General features: G+C 47.0%; 9 protein-coding genes across 11 annotated transcripts; 7 read left to right on the forward strand and 2 right to left on the reverse strand.

Moving 5' to 3' along the window:
- Window positions 1-4: 4 nt before the first annotated feature.
- E1B28_012675 (uncharacterized protein) lies at window positions 5-1,305 on the reverse strand. The gene is made up of 5 exons (XM_043157808.1): window positions 921-1,305; window positions 715-855; window positions 424-670; window positions 305-373; window positions 5-253 (listed from the first exon to the last, which is right to left on the reverse strand). Exons 1-5 carry the CDS (start codon window positions 957-959, stop codon window positions 84-86), a joined length of 666 nt encoding a protein of 221 aa, XP_043005176.1. The 5' UTR covers window positions 960-1,305; the 3' UTR covers window positions 5-83.
- A 22-nt stretch (window positions 1,306-1,327) lies between these two features.
- Window positions 1,328-2,382, forward strand: VPS29 (Vacuolar protein sorting-associated protein 29). The gene is made up of 4 exons (XM_043157809.1): window positions 1,328-1,581; window positions 1,649-1,806; window positions 1,864-1,944; window positions 2,004-2,382. Exons 1-4 carry the CDS (start codon window positions 1,384-1,386, stop codon window positions 2,221-2,223), a joined length of 657 nt encoding a protein of 218 aa, XP_043005177.1. The 5' UTR covers window positions 1,328-1,383; the 3' UTR covers window positions 2,224-2,382.
- Window positions 2,383-2,478: 96 nt separating this feature from the next.
- E1B28_012677 (uncharacterized protein) lies at window positions 2,479-5,622 on the forward strand (the record flags this gene model as incomplete). The annotated part of the gene is made up of 9 exons (XM_043157810.1): window positions 2,479-3,011; window positions 3,066-3,435; window positions 3,491-3,788; window positions 3,844-4,032; window positions 4,105-4,327; window positions 4,389-4,583; window positions 4,641-4,806; window positions 4,866-4,937; window positions 4,996-5,622. 9 exons carry the CDS (start codon window positions 2,479-2,481, stop codon window positions 5,620-5,622), a joined length of 2,673 nt encoding a protein of 890 aa, XP_043005178.1.
- A 665-nt stretch (window positions 5,623-6,287) lies between these two features.
- On the forward strand, window positions 6,288-8,710 carry E1B28_012678 (uncharacterized protein; the record flags this gene model as incomplete). The annotated part of the gene is made up of 15 exons (XM_043157811.1): window positions 6,288-6,445; window positions 6,512-6,705; window positions 6,758-6,822; window positions 6,882-6,894; window positions 6,953-6,980; window positions 7,033-7,115; window positions 7,166-7,231; window positions 7,290-7,359; window positions 7,415-7,554; window positions 7,605-7,732; window positions 7,788-7,893; window positions 7,940-7,991; window positions 8,050-8,303; window positions 8,370-8,407; window positions 8,468-8,710. 15 exons carry the CDS (start codon window positions 6,288-6,290, stop codon window positions 8,708-8,710), a joined length of 1,638 nt encoding a protein of 545 aa, XP_043005179.1.
- A 2,188-nt stretch (window positions 8,711-10,898) lies between these two features.
- Window positions 10,899-12,305, forward strand: E1B28_012679 (uncharacterized protein; the record flags this gene model as incomplete). Of its 2 annotated transcripts, XM_043157813.1 has the most annotated exons (5): window positions 10,899-11,021; window positions 11,078-11,168; window positions 11,223-11,720; window positions 11,789-11,937; window positions 11,996-12,305. In XM_043157813.1, the coding sequence occupies exons 1-5, from the start codon at window positions 10,996-10,998 to the stop codon at window positions 12,303-12,305; spliced, it is 1,074 nt and encodes a 357-aa protein (XP_043005181.1). In that variant the 5' UTR covers window positions 10,899-10,995. The 2 variants fall into 2 exon arrangements, with proteins under 2 accessions (XP_043005181.1, XP_043005180.1); XM_043157812.1 differs by having other exon boundaries at window positions 10,899-11,168.
- A 230-nt stretch (window positions 12,306-12,535) lies between these two features.
- E1B28_012680 (uncharacterized protein) lies at window positions 12,536-13,726 on the reverse strand. The gene is made up of 3 exons (XM_043157814.1): window positions 13,156-13,726; window positions 12,945-13,094; window positions 12,536-12,886 (listed from the first exon to the last, which is right to left on the reverse strand). Exons 1-3 carry the CDS (start codon window positions 13,682-13,684, stop codon window positions 12,735-12,737), a joined length of 831 nt encoding a protein of 276 aa, XP_043005182.1. The 5' UTR covers window positions 13,685-13,726; the 3' UTR covers window positions 12,536-12,734.
- Window positions 13,727-16,229: 2,503 nt separating this feature from the next.
- Window positions 16,230-18,644, forward strand: E1B28_012681 (uncharacterized protein; the record flags this gene model as incomplete). Its single annotated transcript, XM_043157815.1, has 15 exons — window positions 16,230-16,384; window positions 16,442-16,635; window positions 16,691-16,755; window positions 16,817-16,829; window positions 16,887-16,914; window positions 16,970-17,052; window positions 17,106-17,171; window positions 17,222-17,291; window positions 17,347-17,486; window positions 17,537-17,664; window positions 17,717-17,822; window positions 17,877-17,928; window positions 17,984-18,237; window positions 18,296-18,333; window positions 18,396-18,644. The coding sequence occupies 15 exons, from the start codon at window positions 16,230-16,232 to the stop codon at window positions 18,642-18,644; spliced, it is 1,641 nt and encodes a 546-aa protein (XP_043005183.1).
- Window positions 18,645-18,722: 78 nt separating this feature from the next.
- E1B28_012682 (uncharacterized protein) lies at window positions 18,723-20,216 on the forward strand. 2 transcript variants are annotated; one of them, XM_043157816.1, is made up of 9 exons: window positions 18,723-19,024; window positions 19,076-19,101; window positions 19,158-19,280; window positions 19,346-19,436; window positions 19,497-19,584; window positions 19,636-19,656; window positions 19,714-19,943; window positions 19,995-20,029; window positions 20,093-20,216. In XM_043157816.1, exons 1-9 carry the CDS (start codon window positions 18,761-18,763, stop codon window positions 20,109-20,111), a joined length of 897 nt encoding a protein of 298 aa, XP_043005184.1. In that variant the 5' UTR covers window positions 18,723-18,760; the 3' UTR covers window positions 20,112-20,216. The 2 variants fall into 2 exon arrangements, with proteins under 2 accessions (XP_043005184.1, XP_043005185.1); XM_043157817.1 differs by having other exon boundaries at window positions 19,076-19,280.
- A 613-nt stretch (window positions 20,217-20,829) lies between these two features.
- E1B28_012683 (uncharacterized protein) lies at window positions 20,830-21,462 on the forward strand (the record flags this gene model as incomplete). Its single annotated transcript, XM_043157818.1, has 3 exons — window positions 20,830-21,019; window positions 21,078-21,225; window positions 21,279-21,462. 3 exons carry the CDS (start codon window positions 20,830-20,832, stop codon window positions 21,460-21,462), a joined length of 522 nt encoding a protein of 173 aa, XP_043005186.1.
- Window positions 21,463-21,817: the final 355 nt, after the last annotated feature.

A 21,817-nucleotide genomic window follows, 5' to 3' on the forward strand; every position in this document is an offset into this window, starting at 1 on the left:
CGCATCTGAAGTCATGAGTGATATATTACACTACAGATCTAGAAGGTACATGTATGGAAAGATCTAAGATGCTAATAACGCGGTCACTTCCCCGGTCCAGAATAATCCTTCGAAAGGTCGATCTCGCCTTTCAGATGCGTGTTAGTGATGCGGACCTGCCGTTGCCGAGGTGCACCTCCCTTCTTCCCTTTCTTCTTACCAGTTGGTGCCTTGGTTGTAGGGCCTTGAGCTGCGGTGGTTGCTTGAAGGCCCTCTGCGGATGGACATTAGTAAAAACCGAGGGATTGGGATCCGTAACACGAACCATTTTGTAGCTGTTTGAGTAGATCAACTTCATTCGGTACTTTGAGTCCATGCCAGAGGTCATTGAATTCTAGAAGAATACCCGTGAGTGACGAGTGAAACGAAGATAATGTGCTAGACCTTTTTCGACCGGTAATCCGCCTTTCTCTTCAGACGGCTTAAGCTCATTCCAAAATACCATCTTCAGCTGCCCGTCTTTCTGCGTCCGAGTCACCAAAACATCACCCTCTTGCTCCAACTCCTCTATCGCCTGTGGTGCTTCCTTCCATGACTCTTTGAGTGCCCGAACAGGTATACCGCCACCTTTTTTCGTCTGCCGCTCGATTTCGGTGAGTAGAGAAGCTTTATTGCGGAAATTGAATTCGTGCTGGGAAACGGTAAGTGATGCTTCAACAAGAGGGTAACTCGTACCTTGTAGGAGTACAGGTCCGTCTTGGGATCCCAATGAACTCGATCATGATTCCGAAACTTTTCCTGCAGTATAGGGTTGGTATCAACGTCTGTATCTGTATATATTGCGATATCTTGCAGACGCATCGGGTTATGTGTAGACTGTCCATAAAAAAGTCGGGTAATTCGATACAGCGTTCCAACTATCATGACGCAGAAATACCTGCCTTCAAATGGTCAACGGCATAGACCAGTTGTGTACTCATTTCCTTGCCCGAACCAGTATCGGCAGGCTGCGAATACACAATGTCTAGCGGAACATGATGTCCAATCCACTAGCATTGAAAAGAAAGATGAAATCCAAACACACTGCTTTTGGGCCTCTTCTTCTTGGCTCCAGACGGTGAGGACTCGGCTTCATTTGAGGATTGGTCTGCTCCTTGGCTTGTTGAGGCTAGTGGAGGCGGTTGGGAGTGCCATGAGGTATAATCTTGTCTCTGGAGGACTGACTTGAAGGATGCGACGTCTTTTACAAGTCTCGACATAAGTGGCTTGCAGCTAGGCCTAAAAGGTCGTAAAGAGGCTGTCTGGTGGTGTTGGTGGTGGTAAAGGATAAAGCTTGAGTAAGCTACGCGACGCGCTCAACAACTCTTCCTTGCACTGCAACCACTCCCGCGGTCCCCCCTTGCTATGGTCTTGGTTCTTCTCATCGGTGACCTTCACATACCACATAGAGTTCACGACCTCCCCGTAAAGTTCAAGAAACTTCTGGTCCCAGGAAAAATTCAGCAAATCCTTTGCACAGGCAACGTATGCGACAAGGAAACCTACGAATATCTACGGACAATATCACCCGACGTGCATGTAGTTAAAGGAGATTACGATGAGGTGCGAGTCGTTCATATTCTTTTCGTGTGGAACACAAGCTGATGTATGGGTAGCACGAACCATTTAGAGCTCGAATTTCCCGTTGTCAGTGAACGTTACTCATCAACCAATCAGTATTGGAATTATACATGGGCACCAGTGTGTGCCAATTGGAGACTTGGATGGACTTAGTGCTATAGCGAGACAGATGGACGTAGACGTGTTGGTTAGTGGGCATACGCACAAGTGAGCCCTTCGCCAAGTATCTTGCGGCCTCACCCAAGACTGACATCCTGTCCACAGCGTACAAGCTATCGAATACGATAACAAATTCTTCGTCAATCCAGGCTCAGCAACAGGGGCTTGGACAGGACTTTACAATGGGTAAATGTTGTCGAAATTACCTTCTCGTGGCGAGAAATGCTCACCGCCAACAACTACAGCGATCCAACTCCGTCTTTCGCATTAATGGACATCCAAGGACCTGTTGTGGTGACATATGTCTACCAACTTGTTGAAGGTGAAGTTCGGGTTGAAAAGGTCGAGTATAGGAAGGAAGCAGATTCAGTTGGAGGAGCACCCCGGAGCACAGTTATGCCTCAGACGATACCCAGCCCGACTCCTGGAAGCCCTCAAGGTGGTGGTGGCGCTGGTGGATGGTAGACTTGGCTGTCTGGGTGAAGGCAGTAAGGAGGTCGGATCTGCTCTGTAATAGGTGTGTCGCAAGCACGCCTGTTTAACACCTTCATTGACGTATGGTAGTGTCCTAGTGTTTGTATCGTACTTAACGGAATTACGATTATTTCCTTTCTATTCATCCCCTATTTACAATTTGCCAGGACGCGCGGGTACTGTAGCCGGTCCGGTGGACCCTTCATTTGTTGGTCATTTGGCTCACCCTCCTTACTTCTGGCACCCATGTTTGCAACGATAACTCTCGATGCCTTCCCCTGGTACTGGAAACAGCGCAACAAAACTATCTCCAGCGTCCTCGATGAACTCGCAGAACCTTCATGGCAGAAAGCCCAAACATTTCCATCCGAAGTTCACGTAGAGCTTCTCAAAGCAAATCTCATACCAGATCCTTACCTGGGTTTCAATGAACACAAGGTTCAGTGGATTGCCGACGTCGAATGGCTTTACTCAACGAAGTTTCCTACTCCTTCATCTCCAAAAGCTCACACAGAACTTGTATTCCACGGACTAGACGCCATTGTCGACGTGTACCTCAACGGAAACCTGATCCTCTCATCGAACAACCAGTTCCAGATCCATACCGTTCCAGTATCTTTGACGGGGGAAGAGGGAGATAACACCTTATTTTTCCATTTCAAATCCGCGAAACTACTCGCAAAAGAGCTCGAAGGCAAGTTTGGGAGGGTCAGAGGAGGATCTACGAATTTAGGCGATCCGAGTAGAGTCTATGTGAGGAAAGCGCAGTATGACTGGAGGTTCGTTGTCCATTATCCGTCTCTTTTACCCTAATGTCAAATTCACTTCCATAGATGGGATTGGGGCCCCGAACTTCACACGACGGGTCCATATCGTACTATCGAGCTCAACACCTACGACGCTCAGCTCTCCGACTTGTATGCCCGTACCTCGGTTAATCTTGCGACGTCTCAGAGATCCCTTGACCTAGATCTCACGATTAAAGGCACGAAATCACTTGCCAAGAAGGCCAGAGTTACTCTGTCAAGGTGGGGCAACAGCTCAATTATCCGGGAAGAAGTGGCACCTCTTTCGCTTACCACCGAAGAAGTGAGAGATGCGGTAAAATGGGAGTTCACTACGGAAGAGATCTCTCTGTGGTGGCCTGTCGGATACGGGGATCAGGCATTGTATGAGTTGAAAGTCGATATGCTTGATGATACCGTACGCATCGTGTCTTTCTATCGTTCTTTATCGAGTCCCTTACCTTTCATTTCAGGACAACCTACTCTCAACTCTAACAAAGCGTATCGGCTTCCGCACTGTTGAGCTTATCCAACGTCCTCTGAGTGAACCAGACCAATACGGTCAGGGTTCCACCTTCTTCTTCCGCGTAAATAACACTCCCATCTTCGCTGTTGGAAGTAACTGGATCCCAGCGGATAATTTCCTTACGACGGTCAGTAAAGATCGGTATCGTGACTGGATGAAGTTAGCAAGGGATGGGGGTCAAAACATGGTTCGGGTTTGGGGTGGAGGAGTCTATGAGGACGAGGCGCTGGTCGATGCCTGCGATGGTAATTACCTTCTTCCGTTCTTCATTGTCCAGCTTGTGTTAAATCGTCTCGTTAGAATTTGGCCTTCTCCTCTGGCACGATTTCCAATTCGCCTGTGGTGTCTATCCGGGGGCTCAGTTCCCAGAGTTTGTAGAGAGCGTGAAGAAAGAGGCGGAGGATAATGTGAAAAGGTTGAGGAATCACCCGTGTATGACGTTATGGTGCGGGAATAACGAGGATTATCAAATGGTATTGCAGTGGGGTGGTGCGTATAATCATAATTCCTCGATGCTCGTTTGTACCGCCACTATTTGATTGACCGCTTTCTTTCCCTTAGACGTACCAAGCCTCCCAGCAACATTGTTCTACGAAGACATATTGCCTTCTATCGTTAAATCGCTGACCGATCCCCCGATACCTTACCATCCTGGAAGTCCATATGGTGGGGTAGGCTGGGACACAGCAGATCCCACTATTGGGGATGTACATCAATGGAATGTATGGGGAGGAAAAGAACATCCCTGGCAGAGCTATGATGTACTTGGAGGGAGATTCGTTTCGTACGTCCATCCACCTCTCTTCTGCTTCTTTGCTTTCAATTAACGGGTTTCCGGATTGCAGGGAATTTGGAATGCCAGGCCTTCCGAGTATTAAAACAATCGAATACTACTTCCAGGGAGAAACAGAGGATTCGAGGAAGAGAAATTGGCATCCACAATCAAAGCTCGTGGCTCAACATACCAAAGCGGGCGTGTTTGAGAGGCGATTTGCTATTGCCATGAATGACAATTTCCGGATAACGGAGGATCTCGAGATGTAAGTTTTCTTGATTTCTTCTCTCTTTTCGCCCCCCCAAACGCTAGTTGATGCCAGATACTCCTATCGCACGCAACTTATGCAATCGTGCGCTATCGGCTACGCTTATTCCACTTGGCGTCGAGAGTGGAGGGGAAAAGGGAAAGAGTATTGCGGAGGGGTGTTAGTCTGGCAATTAAATGATTGTTGGCCAGGAACGAGTTGGGCCTTGGTTGATTATTTCGTTTGTTCCCTTTCTTTACTTTCATACCAACCCTTTTCTCATCTAACGTTTGTGCATAGCTCCGACCCAAACCGGTATACTACGCTATTAAACGCGCCGGTGCACCTGTAGCACTGGGAATTTATCGAACTGTAAGTTTGAGGTTTGCGTCTCTCGCTGTGATCACCAGCTTAGCGCCTCTTTCTTTAGGTGCATAAAAACCGAGCCAATGACCGGCCCAAACAGTTTTATGAATACGGAGCATACCAAACCGTTTCTGCGACGATAGATGTTTGGGTTTCTTCTTCCCTTCCTTCTCCTCTTCAAGGGGAAGTGGAACTCATGTTGACGTTTTTCGATCTGGGAGACCCGTCTTGGAAACACCAGGAGCGTCATACCGTTCAAGAGGTCAAACCAAATCAGACGACGGAGGTACTCAAAGGCTTCATTGTTCCCGGAAATCACTCGGGCTGTAACGTTATCGTGCTCGCTAGATTGTTGGCTGGGGGAAAGGAAATAGCGAGAGAGACCGATTGGCCACAGCCTTACCGGTATCTAGAGTTGCCTCAGGATCCTGGGTTGACAGTCGTTTACGGGAAAAATCAACTGAAGGTGGAGGTGAAGAGACCTGTCAAAGGTGTTTTCTTTGAGGTGGAACCTGATCTGAAGGATAGTGATACCTATTCGAAAGTTAATTGGAGCGATAACGGGGTTGATTTGGTTCCAGGAGAGAATAGAGTCCTTAGTGTGAGTGTGTTGCCAGACACTAAAGCCGAGATACGTGCGAGATGGTTGGGCCACGAGAAGGGTGTAATAGTGGCAGTTGTGGGTGCGTAAGTCCTACGTGTTCCTACATAGTGCAACTGGAAATTGCGCCCGGCGTGAATTGTAAATTGTAGCTTTTGAAACGGTGACACCAACTTGAATATACCACGATATCTATCAATCCGCATGGCGAACAATAAACAGACACATTGATTGATGAATATTTGAATCTCAACACTGATGTACCGCAAATTCATTTCTTCGATATAGCGATGGTTGTGAAAGCCAAACTGTTAGCGGCTTACACACAGATGAGTAACACCAAGCGCCCGTTTCCTTCCTCTCAAATTCCCATCTGTCTATGATCACGACATGTCAAGGTCTTTGCCCAACTTAAGCATTCCTCTCATCTCTCGCCCATGTCGACGACAATACAACAGTTCGAGTTCAGTCAGAGTGCCTACAGATACGATTCGAGCTCGTTCGTCATTTCACCTGCTGCCGCAATATCGGAAATCCCGTTCAACTCTATTGGCACCGTGTCAGGCAAAATGAAGCTATCGACCATGAGTCTCACTACGATTCAAACTGACAATGACAAGACACAGTTCATCATTTTCAAAAATGTTTTTCCCGTGCCCGTCGAGAAAAATAGTTGATTGTACTCGGGATTTCCAACTGAAAATGCCGAGCTTGTGCCTTTAAAAGCAACGAAAGCATGCTTCTGCCATAAGCTGATGAAGTTCTTCGCTCCTCTTCTCTTCGCCGTTCAGGTCAGCGTTGTCTTCGCCGTCCCTCTCGCCGGTCCAACTGTTTCCCTGGACTCAGCAACTGTGACTGGAGTAACTGAAGGACGTGTGTCTAGGTTTCTTGGTATACCATATGCTCAGCCTCCGTGAGTTTCGACGCAAATTTTACGTGCAGTGATACATCATATTCACGGTCTTAATGTTTTCTTCAGAACCGGAGACCGCCGATTCCGTCCACCAGAGCTGCTGTCATCCTACACCGGATCTGTCGATGCCACCTCCGCAAAACCAGCCTGTCCACAACAACGAGATAAAGTTCCTTATGTTTCTGACGGGCTTCTTAAAGAGGTCATCGATTATCTCATCAAGACCTATGAGACGAATACCACTCCCGATAGTGAAGACTGTGAGATTCCCGTAAAATACCCTCCGTTCACACATATATGAATTCGGGACAGGCCTCAATATCAATGTGCTGAAACCTGTTAACGCGACTACCGACTCCAAACTTCCGGTCTTGGTGGTAGGTTTGCTCATCTCCAAATTCGTTTCCCCTGATACACGTACTCTCGCTTGCCACAGTGGATCTTTGGAGGTGATGACAGTTCCTCTCATTCCTTTCTGTTGGACGTACTGAATCAATCCTTTATCAGGTGGATTCGAGGCTGGATCAGCCAACGGGTACCTTCTCATTTTCTTCTAGCCTATGTCTGCTTACGCCACAGTACATCAGAGAGGGGGGCCATGGCATTGTCGAGCGTTCAATCGACCTGAATGATTCACTTATCTTTGTCTCAATGGATTATCGTGTCAATGGTGCGTTCAAGTCCATTTTTGTTATGCAATTAATTGATGTTCTAGGTTAGGATTCGGCTTCCTGGCCAGTAAGGAGGTAAAGGAAGCCGGCGTAGCGAACCTTGGTCTTCGTGATCGTGAGTTTCTCGTTCAGCCTCTTTTCACGAGCGGGCATGATGACTCACTGCTCTACAGAAAGAGAAGCCTTGCGATGGGTCCAAAAGTATATCGGTGCCTTTGGTGGCGACCCTACGAAAGTCACAATGTAAGTCAGCTGTGTTGGCTATTGTCTTTAGAGTACTTATCCCCGTTCTTCTTAGCTGGGGTGAATCTGCCGGAGCCATCTCTGTGGGGCTGCAAATGGTCGCTAACGGTGGTGAGACCGAGGGGCTTTTCCGCGCCGCGTTCATGCAGTCTGGGGCGACGATTCCAGTGGGAGACATATCTCATGGTCAAGTCTGTACGTAGTGTTCTTGCCTTACAAGCAAACCACATCTCATCAAGTCCTAGATTATGACCAGCTTGTATCGACAACAGGTTGTTCGGGGTCCCCTGACACGCTTGCTTGCTTGCGCCAAGTTCCGTACGAGAAACTGTATGACGCGATCTCCGACACCCCCGGAATTTTCAGTTACCAAGTATTTGTTCCTCTACCTTCTCACTGTCATTATCAGTCCCTCAAAATTCACTTAGTCCCTCCATTTGGCGTGGTTACCGCGAGTAGATGGAGACTTCCTCGGTGATTCTCCACAACGGCTTGCACAGCAAGGCAAAGTTGCTGATGTTCCGTTTGTGTCTGGTAAGTCGCACCTGAGCACATATCCTTCCAGACTGACTGTATCCAGGTAATTGTGATGACGAGGGAACTGCCTTCTCCCTGACTAGTCTCAACGTGACGTACGTCTTTTTCCCCTCCTCAGTTCATTTTTCCGAGTCATATTTTCAACCCACATAGCACTGACGATGCAGTCCGGGAATATCTGAAAACTGTTCTCCTACCCCCGGACGTCCCTGATTCAGACCTTGACGAGCTCATGCGGGTGTATCCAGCAGATATCACTCAGGGTTCTCCCTACGACACCGGACCTTTTAATGCCCTAACACCTCAGTTCAAACGTCTCTCGTCGGTACAAGGCGATGCAGTTTTTCAAGGTCCTCGCCGATTCCTGCTCCAATCGGTCAGTGGAAAACAAGATATGTGGTCATTCCGTATGTGATTCAAACTTCCTGTCATTCCTTGTGGCCATTGGTTTGACTTGATACATTCGATTCTAGTGAGTAAGCGCCTGAAATACTTGCCATTCGTTGGAGCCGTATGTTGCCTACTTTTATATCATCTTTTATCACCTGCTAACTGCTCGAGCGACCTTCAGACACACGGAACAGACATCCAGAACGTCTTCGGAGGTGGTGACATGGCCGACTATCTCATACGCTTCGCTGCAATTTTAGATCCTAACGGAAGTACTGGGATTCCCTGGCCCAAGTATACCACGGAATCGCCAAATATGTTGACCTTCCAGGATGGTCTGCCGAGTTTGGTAATTACACAGGACACATACAGGAAGGAAGCGATGGAAGTCGCTACGAAAATCCTGTTGGAACATCCGCTGTAGAATTAAGGTTGCACAAGTGGGAACATCACGTGTCTGTGACATTTGTGACCTCCATCCATCCCAAGAATGCACGTTTACAGTAATTACCTTGATGCTCTCAACGTGGATTACTTTACTTCTTACTCAGACTGCGAGACTACGGCTCATTCTTTGGATAAACAAAATCCTCATATTTACTTTCCCGAGGACCTTATCAAAAAAAGTTATAGATGTGACATCAGGACTCATTCCATTTTCTGGATAGTGAAGGCTGTAAGATTCCCGTAAAACCTCTCAGCTATACTTGTTGACTCCCTGACATCTGGCAGGCCTCAATATCAACGTACTGAAATCTGGGGACGCGACACCTAACTCCAGAATACTTGTTCTTGTGATAAGATCTCCTCTGACATTCCGCTTTTTCACTTTCCACAGTGGATCTTTGACAGTAACTTTCCCCTCGCCTCTTCCTCCGGATATCCTGAATCGATTCATTATGACACAGATGGATAAGACCCTCGGACTTTCCCGTTTCATGTTGAAGGAGCCAGAAACGACATTGACGTCTCTCAAGCGTTTCGTGACCTGTATGAGCCGGCGGCCATCCATCTTTCACTGGAGTATCGTGCGGTCGGATTTGCTAGTGTTCTATGATCAACTGACAGACTAGGCAAGGCTTCTTGGCCAGTCAAAAAGCCAAAGATATTGGCGTAAGGAACCGAGTTTTCCATCTAACGCTTTTGTACCATCTGGCGCCATCGAACTCAGCGCTCTTTGGAAAGAAAAGCTGTAAGGTGGTTGCAAAGATACGTCGGTACATTTGGCCGGGGCGATCCTACGAATGTAACAATGTAAGTCAGCTATATCCATTATCATCAGGTGCTTATTCTCATTCTCTGTTGGAGTGAATTCGCGAAAGACACACCTGTAGTACTTCAATGGCAACAATGGCAATCATAACGAAGGTCTTTTTCGTTCATGCAACCTGGGGCGACGATTTCCGGAGTAGGAGACATATCTCATTTCAAATCTGTACGCAACTGCCCTGTTCTCGAGAGCATCCACATATCAGAAGTCTTGATCTTGTCGGACATAGGTTGTTCGGAATCTGCCGACACACTTGCATGTTTGCGAGAAGTTCGAAGTTTTCAGTCTGAATATTACGTATGTACTGTCCCTTCTCCAATTCATCCTTTCGACCAACTTCAGTCGTACACAGCACTGACGATGACATCCGGTATTCGATCACGTCCCCGATGCAGACATTAGCGAAACAACTCAAGGGTTCCCCCTCCAACACCGGGACTTTGATCATCCTACAGTGACTCGATGGAAAACAAGATGTGGTCTTCTGTAAATTTCAAAATAAAACGTTTTCTCGTTCCTTGCGTCCGCCGATTTGACTTGAAACTATCGGCTCCAATGAGCAAACGCCTTTGCGGACTTTCCCAGTCGTTGAATCTGTAAGTAAGTCTTCTTATCCCTTACTGATCCATTCTTCGAACGACGTTCTGATCAGCGGAACAGACCTCCTGAACGTCTACGAAGGTGACGATACGGCGGACTTTCATGCGCTTCACTGGGACTTTGGACCCTAATGGAAAGACGGAAATTACATGTTCCTTCATTTTGAGTTTGCAAATATCTAGATCTGTGGTTGAGACGTGGAATGTTTCGCATTTAGCTTTTTTCTAGCGTCCTGTGTGTTATTACCAGCTCTTGATCAGCCTTGGACTTCGATGCCGACATCCCGGCGAGTCTCACTGTTCCGAACATTGTGTCTGAACGTACTCGACTACTGGTCAGGGTTATCAGAGCTGTTTACAGCTAACAAGTTGGCGAAACGGTCTGTTGCAAATTCATCTTGGCGTACATTAATATTGATACTGCCCGCCTAGCACCTGTTGCAAGTGAAAAGACCGGATGTAGACACGATAAAATTCGCTTGGAAGCTCCCTGTTTGGTACCGTGTTCACAGAAGGCTTTTTTACCCGTCGTTGAAATTCACTTGAAGGGCGACGGGGAAGGACCGGCATTGAGCTGCTCAATATTAATGCCTTTCAAAAAGGGTTCGACGCGACCGTTGATCGGTTTTTGCTCCTCGGAAAGGAACAAAGAGCACAAGGAAGGCCAAAGCATCAGATGGGCGATCATGAACAATCACAAGGGATAGCATAGCCAAAAATACATTCAACACGAAATTGTGGGTCCGAAAAGAGAGGAAATTATCCGGACCATTTCGATTCCTTTGATTTCTCAAACGCTTGGTCGTTTTCCTCTGTGCCATCAACAAGCCGGCACAAGATATGTTCGCGCAAATCCATGATCCGACGTAGGTTGAGCCTTGAAAGCTGATTGTCCCAAGGCTATATAAACTGCATGTTGAAGTGGACCTACTACAGCACCAAGCTCATTGGACTACTACAGTCTGCTTTCACACCTTCTCAACATGAACGATACACAAGGCGAAAACAAAACAGTGAGTCAAAGAACCATCGTCGAAAGCCGACGTGTAGACTGGTCCTCCCTTTAGACGGAATCATTATCTTTCACTGCGAAGTCTTCCCTCCAGCGCATGGTTCATGAGCTTCTTGGGAAATGCGACGTCACACTCGACAAACTTTCTTTTGACCAGGACCTCTACGACGAATGCAAGAAGATCATGGCGTCCGAATACCATCTACCATCGCCTCGTTATCCCTGGTTCGAGAAATACCTCTCCGTCGGGGTCGTCATTGCTTTCACGTCCTATGCCCATCTTCCGAGGCACCACCGAGTGCAGATTGCTGTTCATACGTCTTTTGCTACGGCGCTCGACGATATCTTCTCTCACCACCATCAACGAATGGAAAGTTTCAATGAATCATTTCTCAAGGGGGTCTCACAGGATGATCTCATCCTCGATGGTCTGGCCAAAGCCCTTTTGAATACATCCAAATATTATAGCCCCATACAGTCCAACTTGATCGTGACATCCACTTTGGATTTCATGACTTCTTTGATAATGGAGGTGAAAATTAAAAAGATGGAAGTGAGTCGTCCAAGATTTATCCTTTAGCTCGAATGCATGTATTGGTTCTAACCTTCGTCCCTCTCTAGAGCTTCGACTCACCCAGTTTCGCGGCTTACTATCGGGACATGTCTGGTGTTTCCATAGCGTTTGCGATGTTCATATTCCCGAAAGGAATCGACCCCGCAACGTATATTCAATGTACTCCTCAAATCGGAATGTATATCAATTATATGAAGTACGAATCCATCTGAACTTCACTTCACTTCATCCTACTGATTATTACCATTTTTCAGTGACGTACTTTCGTTCTACAAAGAGGAAGTCGCGGGAGAGGAGGAAAACTTGGTGAGTATGCTCGCGAAGGAATCTTCGATCACGAAGTATGAGGCCATCCAACGCATAGCTGACGATGTCGCTGAAGCCGAGAAGGACATCTCGACAAGGTTGGCGGGTAATAAGCTGGCCTTGGACGGTTGGCAGAGTTTCAAGAGAGGATACGTCCGCTTCCATACCTCATCCCCCCGGTACAAGCTCGACGAGCTATTTGAACTCCCTTACGGCCTCACTGTCAAGGAGACCGAAGGAGGAGTTGAAGACTTGTAGCCCATAATCATTCTTCAAAGATAGTGATATCATTGTAAAGGGCACAAGAGTAGAGTCGTAATCAAATCTCCACTATATCTTTCCTTCGACATCAGGGCCGTCGACCAAAAGGAAACGGACATCAGGATCCGATGTCGGCTGAACGACTAGCGTGAGGTATACTTTCGTTATTACTTATTGACAAAAAGCCCACACTTGCGAAATTCCTATTCACTGTAAGATATATTCATCGAGTCTTAACAGTGAATATCAATGAATCGAAGCCATACCTATTGTTACATTATACCCGACATCTTACATAAAAGGTTGCGCTATTATACAAATATAAAAAGTCATCCCTTATATGAGTAAAGGGCAAGGGAAGGTCAAGTCTATGAAATGTCATCCACTCTCGAGGGGCAAAGCCATAAGTCAGTATGTATGCACTGTTCAACCTCGCGGTCCAGCTCCCGAGACTAACACACCAAACACGATTAAAACCAAAACCCCAAGTACGAAAGCGATACCCCCCAACAGGAAACGCGCAACAGGAAACTTTCCTTTAACCAAAGCGTTTTGGACAGTGAAATACCGCACGACGCCTGCAATAGGGATGCGGTTATGCATTGAGCACGAAAAGAAAACTTCCACATTACGCACCTATGGATAAGACAGCGATCCCCAAACCTACAGTGACAACTCCAAGCGGTCTTGCCCACACCTGAACACGCTTTGTGGCTGGCGAAAACGTTAATTGGGTAGGATGATTCGAAACGGCTTTGGAGGCGATGGTGAACAACTGAACCAGTGCTACCAAGTACAACGATCCCGTCAAATAAACAGGTGCAAGAAAGACCAGTGAAAAACGCACCAACACCAGTAGAAGCAATTGCCAAGCTCGTCCTCACATACGCCAAAAATGTCCTTTCAGAAGCTAGATGATCCCTCGCAACGCTGCCAGAGTTCTCCAATACCAAGCTAGGCCTAAACCTCCATGACTTGGTTTGCCTAGTGTCCGACCTACTCTCATTGGCACTTCTGTCCGATTCCGACTCATCCTGGTCACTGTGTTCTTGTTCATGCCGCTCCTGTGGCTCTTCTTCTATAGGCGACTCAACAAAGTCTCCCTTCTTCTGAACTTGCGCCGGCGCTGGTGACTGCTTGTCCAATAGATGCGACATACCGGGTCGAGGCGGCGATGACGGGATTGAAAATCTAAGCGACCTTTTGCTGTCCGGCGAAGAACTTGTGCCGAGCTCGGGGTCTTGGTGAGAGGGTGAGGCTCCTCGTGGGGTGGCACTATTGTCGTCTGAATCACTGAGGTAATTGTGAGTGCTTAGAGCAGAGTAAGAGCCTTTCCTTGAACTGGAACTTGGATTTTGGGTTCGTAACAACGACATTGTGGGTGTTGATTCCGCAAGACTTGTCGGTTTCAGACTCAACTCAAAACTGTATATTTATTATTCCTCATCGACGTCTTTTTGCCCACGCTGAAGCTCGCTCTACTATCATTGTGCCTGAGTTTAAAAATTTTTAAAGATGAGCATCGGACTCATACTTCCTATAATTATTTCCCTCTCGGCTCTGGTACAGCAGATGAGTACTATCTGTAATAGCTAAATCCCAAATTTATAGTGATTTTATTGAGTGGACAGGGAGGGAGAGAGGTGCCGGAGAGAGGGCTCTGAAAAGGTAGGTGTTTGAAAATATCAGTCACGCAATGTCACATTGGCGAAAAGCGGCCGCACGGCCAGGTACGATAGGACACGCGACGCGATGTCGTTTGGCAGCGGTCGGCACTGAATTGTAACTCCGACTGATTGCGGTTTTGTCACGCCTCAGTCGATCTTGTTTTGAATGCTTTCCTCCACATCTATACATGGGCGGTATAGCTCCAAAATAGTGCATTCAGCTTGTATTATCATAGGGAAAAGATATACTTAGTACCGGGAAGAAATCTGTGTCCTGCGCCCAGGAAATGACCTTGTTGGCAATGATTTTATGTACTCCACCTGAAATATCATCATTTTCCAAGATGAAAAAACTAAAGTAAAAAGCTAGCAACTACATAGATCTATCGAAAAATAGCCTAGGAATGTATTCCGCTTAAGTCCGAGATCACAAGAACTGCGAGGAAAGCGAGAGGAAAGGGGGAAAGTGGATTTTTAAACACCTACCCACTTTTAAACTCAGGCACAATGATAGTACTTACAGCGGATCAGTCACGGCCGCTCTCACGTACAGTAACATAACGTGGGAGTAAATCTCGGTCATCATCTGCGTGGCTGTGTCAAATGGCGAGCAAGACAATTTTCCAGACGATCCTGTCTTTCCGTTACCTCTTCAATCTCAACAAGAAATGCGTATAGAATAGTGTATTAGCCTATTCTGAGAGCCTCATGGGTGAGCAATTCGTCTCCGTTTTGTCGTACCGCTGCCACTGGCAAATTTTGAAAACGATTCGTCCTGATACTCAGTAGACCAGTGGCAGTATTAGTGAGGCTTGTTTGTTCATCGATGACAATTTACTCAAGGCTCGAACTATCTGTCGGTGACTCAAACGTCGCATTTGTGGGTCCAACGTCGTCTTTCGTGGTCTGAGCTATGTACGAGGGAGCTGTAGGTTGGGCTGAGGGCAAGCGTTAGCTTGGCCAGGAACGCAGGAAGATCACGCTGCTGGGTGGGCGGGATTTTCCGACGATTATTTACTCTCTCGCAATAGTAGCTGTTTCTTCACTTGTTAATATGTTGTTGGCTGTGGAAATACAACTTGACAAGAAATAATTCGATTGACTAGTTCTGAATCAACTGGGATGTAAACTATGTGGGTATTGGTAGTTTCTGTGCATTCAAGAAGAAAACGAGATGTAAAGTTTATTGTTATGTGAGGTGGGTTGGTGGGTGTAAAAACGAGTGAAAGGTTCGAACGCTGAGCGAGCGTCGAACGTGGAGTACTGTGACAAGGCAGGAGCGATGAGCTTAGTCACCACTCTCGCTCCGTTGGAACCTCGATGCCGACTCATGCTTCGACGGCATCTGCAGTACACCCATGCAAAACCGGCATACCCTCGGCACGAAGAGTTAAGGTCAAAAGGGCTCCGAAGATATGGGCGTAATTATTACGCCATCATTCACCTTGTAAACAGGGAAAACAGACTACCGAAATACGACAGACGAGTCTATACCTCTCGTTGAACTATCGTTTCGGACCCGATGGAAGGCGTTGAATCGTTGGGCACTACTGTTGGACGTCGATCCGCTCACCGCAGCTCAGGTATTTATTCTTACTGCAATATGGGCCCAATTTTACATAGGTCTTTCGCTTCAGGTGCCTTGGAGAAACTAAACCTGTAGAATGAGCGGCAACCTGTATGACTCCCTTCTAGATTATGAGTACGCTACTGGTGACGAGACGGCCATATACTTGACTCTGGCAGGTATCATGTTCGGGCAAATCAAGACACGAGAGCAGCTGGTGACAAGTCTTTCTATGCGGAACGGCTAAAACGTAAGGGCCTCTGCTCATCAATTGGAATCATTCCTAAAGCTCACAAGGATGCACCCCCTTTCCATTGATCGCGACCTGGAAGGTTCCCACCTAAAGCAGTTTTAAGCCGAAGTCTCTCAAGTTGTTTGGATTCACAAGACTATCAATGCCTTGTACGGAATGTATATGTCCATCTTGTTCGGTTTCTGCTTGTTCGGACTTTAGGCAACGTCAGAAGCAGAATGAAACTATTACGGTGAATCATTGATTAGAACCGTTCCATCTGTCAGATTCAACGCCGGAGAGAAAAAAACCATGAGAGCACGTCGCATCCTGACTGGTACGGTATGCTCATGCCCATACAAAGAAGTCAATCGTAGTTTGGAACTCCAAGAAAATCGGAGTTACTGCTCCTTAAAAAGGACGGAGACAATATACTTCATCACTTCAAGTCGAGGATGTTCTTCTACTCCTTGGTCGTCGCCGTTCAGGCTAGTATAGCCCTCGCCATCCCTCTCGCCAATCCAACTGTTTCCCTGGACTCGGCAACTGTAACCGGGATAACTGAAGGACAAGTGTCGAAGTTCTTCAGCATACCGTATGCTCAGCCTCCGTGAGTTACAACACAACCGTCGAATTTTCCTACCCTCAGACCTCACGTATCTATTAGAACTGGAGATCGACGATTCCGTGCACCAGAGCCCGTAACACCTTACACTGGATCGATCAATGCCACCTCCATAAAACCCGTCTGCCCACAGCAAAAATCTGAGCTTCCTAGTAAACCCAACGGGGTTGATGAAAAGGTCTATGACTTTGTTACCGGGAAACTTGAAGCGGCTAACGTTCCCGAGTCTGAAGACTGTAAAATCCCGTAAAAGCGTCCACATCTACACTTTCTGACCGTTCCATAAGACAGGTCTCAATCTCAATGTGCTTAAACCTGTGAACGCGACTCCCGAGTCCAAACTTCCTGTCGTTGTGGTAGGTTTGTGCATCCTCAGAACTAAGATTCCCTCTGACGTTTGTTCGGCGCTTTCCACAGTGGATCTTTGGCGGTACTGACACTCGTCTAATATCTCTCTGTAAGGTTTACTGAAAGATTTCATCTTTAGGCGGATTCCAGGCTGGATTCTCCACTCAGTAAATTTCTATTCTCTTCTAACCAACTTCAACCGCTTATATGGAAGGTGACCAGATTGGACGGCAGTACCGTAGTCGAGAAGTCTATCAACCTGGGCCAGCCGGTTATTCATGTCTCCATGGATTATCGTTCGAATGGTGCATCTCAACTCCCTTTTCGCTCTGCAACAGTTTACTGACATCCAAACTAGGCTTCGGCTTTATGGCCAGTCAAGAAATCAAAGCTGCGGGTGTTGGCAACCTTGGCCTTCGTGATCGTGAGTTTCTCATTCAGCGTTTTTGTGTCATTAAACTCATTGTTTTGCAGAAAGAGAAGCATTGCGATGGGTGCAAAGATATATCGGTGCATTTGGTGGAGACCCTACGAAGGTCACAATGTAGGTTTGGATATGTCCACTCTCATCGTGATTCGCTTATTCTCATCCTTCTTAGTTGGGGTCAATCCTCTGGAGCCATCTCTGCAGCACTTCAGATGGTCACCAACGGTGGTGACACCGAGGATCTTTTCCGCGCTGCGTTCTTGCAGTCTGGGGCTCCCATTTCAGTGGGAGACATATCTCATGGTCAAGTCTGTACGTACTTCCTCCCGTACTTAAAATCAGCCAGACCTGATATGTTCTAGATTACAACCAGGTCGTGTCTGAGACAGGCTGTTCAGAAGCAGTTGACACACTTGCATGCTTGCGAACTGTTCCGTACCAAAATCTGTCGGATGCAATTAACAATACTCCCCCGATTTTCAGTTATCAGGTATGGTGTTATACCTTCCCCTTCTCGCCTGCAGAATCTCAGGTTCTACTAGTCCCTCCATCTGACGTGGTTGCCACGGGTTGATGGTGACTTCATCACCGATGTCCCAGCACATCTAGTGCAACAAGGCAAAGTTGCGAATATTCCATTTGTGTCTGGTACGACCTGGACGCTTATCTTCCGGTCAAAATTCCAGTGCTGACTGCATCCAGGTAATTGTGACGACGAAGGAACCTTGTTCTCCTTTACAAGTTTGAACGTGACGTACGTGTTTCTTCCGTTTCAGTTAATTCTTTCGACTCATTTCAATCCAACGCAGCACTGACGATGCAGTCCGGGAATATCTGAGAACCGTTCTCCTACCCTCCGACGTCCCTGAAGCAGAAATTGACAACCTCATGCGAGTGTATTCAGCAAATGTCACTGAAGGCTCTCCCTACGACACCGGATATTTCAACGCCCTAACACCCCAATTCAAACGCCTCGCATCAATTCAAGGCGATTTAGTTTTCCAAGCTCCCCGTCGGTTCCTCGTCCAGTCGCTCGGCGGAAAACAAGACACATGGTCATTCGGTGAGTTATCTTCCGTTCTTGTGTCACCCTTGATTTGATTGAAGCATCCCAATTCCAGTGAGTAAGCGCCTGAAATCCACTGCGTTCATTGGATCTGTAAGCTTCCTTTTTCACTGGCACATTCTCTCCTCCGTTGACACTTTGAACGACCGCTTTAGGGCCACGGAACAGACCTTTTGAACGTCTACGGAGGTGGTGATATGGCCGACTACCTCATACGCTTTGCTGCGAATCTGGATCCTAATGGAAACACTGGGATTGATTGGCCAAAGTACACCACAGCGACGCCTAATATGTTGACCTTCCAGGATGATGCTCTGCAGAGATTGGTAATTACACAGGATACATACAGGAAGGAAGCTCTACAAGTCGCTACGAGGGTGCTTATGGAGCATCCGTTGTTATAAACCGGTCTATGATTAAATAAATTATCTCGTAGATTCAAAATTATTTGATCCATTCTGTCCGAGGTTCGCTCCGGTGTGGCTGTGTCAATCTTTCACGACTTAACTCTTTGCAAGCGATGTCGATGAGCACTCCAGACATCGCTGTCAATATCCGAAACCTCACTTTCCACCACATTCTTCCCGGAACACGTCTTCCAGTTACCCCGGAACCTACCCTTCTCGACGTCAACTTCAATCTCCTAAAAGGGTCGCGAACGCTCTTGATTGGTGGGAATGGTGCTGGAAAGAGTACTTTGCTAACGCTTTTGTCCGGAAAACGTATGATTCAGAAAGGAGATATGACGATTTTTGGTCGAGATGTTTTTAGAGATCTTCCAGAGGTAAGTTGTATGTATCAAGGTCAACTGAGTTACAAACCAGTCCTTTCTTAGGGCGTCACATACCTTGGAACCGAATGGTCCGTTTGAAAATCAATATTCCAGCACTTAGAGATCGATATCATCGTAAATCCAGGGCGATGAATGCTCGTGTCAGAGGGGATATCGTCGTTTCCAATTTCCTCGACAGTGTAGGGGGATATAGACACAAGGAGCGAAGAGATCATTTGTTGAACGTTCTTGACGTGAATCTAGACTGGTGTGTGTCAATGATTGCGTTAAGTCGGAAGTTTGGTCTGATATTCACAATCCCATAATCGATAGGCACATGCATGCTATATCGGACGGGGAACGAAGACGCGTTCAACTCGTAATGGGTCTCATGGGTCAATGGGATTTACTTCTACTCGACGAGGTCAGTTAGAAGAAGATGCCGGCGATTCACAGCAGGTCACATTGAAACAAAAAATGACAGGTAACAGTCGACCTCGACGTTCTCGTTCGCAGTGAACTTTTGAAATTCCTCCGAGAGGAGTCTGAATCTCGCGGTGCAACAATCATCTGTCAGCATCTCCCCTCTTCGTAAGCGGTAAACACTAATTGTCCTCCCACAGATGCGACACATATCTTTGACGGTACGCACTCATTTCTTGAGCCAGCCATCGCCATGTTCCTCATGTTTTCTTACTTAGGACTTGATGATTTTCCTACCCATGTGGCGCATATGCGGGATGGCGCATTCGCGTTGAACCCAACCCCTTGGCCTCTAGAAGCTTCCTTGATGCCACCGGACGGCCAACTTCTCAAGACAGGATCCTTACTTCATTCTGTTGCGCTCACATGGCTCGCGGAGGACAGATCGCATAGAATCAAGGAAGAAAAAGAGGGAAAGAGACCTGTCCTCAGAGGAGCTAGGAAACAGGTTCGTGGTCCTATATCTTGTCTTTGATGGCCTCATCTCGATCGTTTCCAGGTCAATCCCACTGATTCTGAATCATTTTACAAGAAGTAAGTGTTGGTTTTTGAAGTAAATGTCGTTGATGAGGACTAAGTTTTTCATACGAAAACTAGGTATGATTACAGTCATTAATTCTCCAATTTGAATGTACCCCCAATGATCGCAAACAACATACTATGACGTTACAATCAAACGTGCTCCTTTCTCACCACATGATGATGAAAGGAAGGGCGGCCACCAGATACTTTTCAGAATCCTGCATCGACGATTCATTGGTCCATAGACATGGGTTTTAAAGTTCCACCACCTACTGGTGGAATCATGCACGACGACGACGTACCTCCGAATCTATGAGAAGACATGAAGAGTAAAAATAAATTAAGGTATGGAGGGGTTTAAACGCTTAATCCAACGAACGCCTCGCATCTCTTCCGAGGGTATATAAACTGTACAAGCTAGACCTGTTCTCTCCAGGCTTAGCACAGTAACTCTTGAGCTCGACCTTTCCTTTTATACTTTCGTCCTGTCTATGCCCACTAGCCCATTCTTTCTCACCTTCCTGCCTAAGGCATCCAATGGACCGCTCCATCCGTCCGTATAATCTTGAGCGCTTGAGCAGGCAAAGTAAGTCTCGTCGTTTTTGGTCTCACCACTGTCACTCATCCATACATCGTCATCAACTCAGGCTGGAATGAGTATTGTTCGAGTGATGGGAGACAAAACCTTCCGTCAGGAAGTTGAGAGCGTTCCGATAGAATTAGAAACGTCTAGGAAGAGGAGGTTTCCACCCACGCCAGGGCCTGTGGCTAGGCCAAGCACCAGCTCGGAAGTTCTGTAATTATTTCAAAAAATGGAGGGTTTCAACGAACGTCTTGTCATGGGGGTTTCACAGGACGATCCCATACTCGATGTTCTGGCCAAGACCCTTCTGGATACTCCCAAGTTATTCGGTCGCATACAGTCCAACTTAATCATCACAGCGACAATGGATTTCATAACTTCTTTGATGATGGACATGAAAATCCACAAAATGGCCGTGAGTTGTCCAAGGTCTATCTCGAACGCGTGTGCTTGTTCTTATCCACAGCCCCTTTCTAGACCTTGGACTCACCCCTTTCGCGACTTACGGTCGAAACATGTCTGGTATCTCCACGTCGTATGCGATGTTCGTATTCCCGACGGAAGTCGACGTCGAAGCGTATATTCAATACCTACCCCAAATCCGAGTTTTTATCGATTGCATGGAGTATGGTCCCATTTGATTTCTATTTCATCCGACTAATCATTACCATTGTACAGCGAAGTGCTTTCGTTCTACAAAGAGGAAACCGCGGGGGAGGAGAACTTTGCTAGCATGCTCGCGATGGAATCTTCGATCACCAAGTATGAGGCTATCCAACGCCTAGCCGACGACGTCGCTGGGGCAGACAAGGGCGTCTTGAGAGGGCTGGCTGGTGATCAGCTGGCTTTGGACAATTGGTAGAGTTTCAAGAGAGGATACGTCCGCTTCCATGTCGCATGCCGCCGGTACAAGCTCGACGAGATATTTGAACAAGTTGTTACAACCTCACTTTAATCTCAGAGACGCAAACACTTGTAGTCCGTAGTCATTCTTCTAAGCAGATAGCATGATATGTACTGGGCACAAGCAAAGTCGTAATCAAGTCTTCAATATATGAAATTTCCTCCCTTCGACGTCAGTGAGTGCTTGAGGGATTCGAGGTCACGGAAGCTCACTGTGTCCATGATGCCCATACACTGCCTGCTGCCATTAGTATTTAAGTTATACCTGATGTCATTGCAATACAAAGGTAAAAAGTCCACTTGTGCTTAAATTG

This window comes from Marasmius oreades, chromosome 8 (assembly GCF_018924745.1).
Source record: "Marasmius oreades isolate 03SP1 chromosome 8, whole genome shotgun sequence".
Classification (NCBI taxonomy): Eukaryota; Fungi; Basidiomycota; class Agaricomycetes; order Agaricales; family Marasmiaceae; genus Marasmius; species Marasmius oreades.

Excerpts from the sequence above, each read along its gene's own strand:
- E1B28_012675 (XM_043157808.1), bottom strand. The coding sequence starts at position 959 with ATGAGTACACAACTGGTCTATGCCGTTGACCATTTGAAG. Across the intron at positions 671-714 it reads CGGACCTGTACTCCTACAAG|CACGAATTCAATTTCCGCAA; the intron begins GTACGAGTTACC and ends ACCGTTTCCCAG. Across the intron at positions 254-304 it reads ACTCAAACAGCTACAAAATG|AGGGCCTTCAAGCAACCACC; the intron begins GTTCGTGTTACG and ends GTCCATCCGCAG.
- VPS29 (XM_043157809.1), top strand. The coding sequence starts at position 1,384 with ATGGTCTTGGTTCTTCTCATCGGTGACCTTCACATACCACATAGAGTT. Across the intron at positions 1,807-1,863 it reads GTTAGTGGGCATACGCACAA|CGTACAAGCTATCGAATACG; the intron begins GTGAGCCCTTCG and ends TCCTGTCCACAG. Across the intron at positions 1,945-2,003 it reads TGGACAGGACTTTACAATGG|CGATCCAACTCCGTCTTTCG; the intron begins GTAAATGTTGTC and ends CAACAACTACAG.
- E1B28_012680 (XM_043157814.1), bottom strand. The coding sequence starts at position 13,684 with ATGTCGTTGTTACGAACCCAAAATCCAAGTTCCAGTTCAAGGAAAGGC. Across the intron at positions 13,095-13,155 it reads AATTGCTTCTACTGGTGTTG|CACTGGTTCAGTTGTTCACC; the intron begins GTGCGTTTTTCA and ends TGTACTTGGTAG. Across the intron at positions 12,887-12,944 it reads GATCGCTGTCTTATCCATAG|GCGTCGTGCGGTATTTCACT; the intron begins GTGCGTAATGTG and ends TCCCTATTGCAG.
- E1B28_012682 (XM_043157816.1), top strand. The coding sequence starts at position 18,761 with ATGTCGATGAGCACTCCAGACATCGCTGTCAATATCCGAAACCTCACT. Across the intron at positions 19,437-19,496 it reads ATTTACTTCTACTCGACGAG|GTAACAGTCGACCTCGACGT; the intron begins GTCAGTTAGAAG and ends AAAAAATGACAG. Across the intron at positions 19,944-19,994 it reads TCAGAGGAGCTAGGAAACAG|GTCAATCCCACTGATTCTGA; the intron begins GTTCGTGGTCCT and ends GATCGTTTCCAG.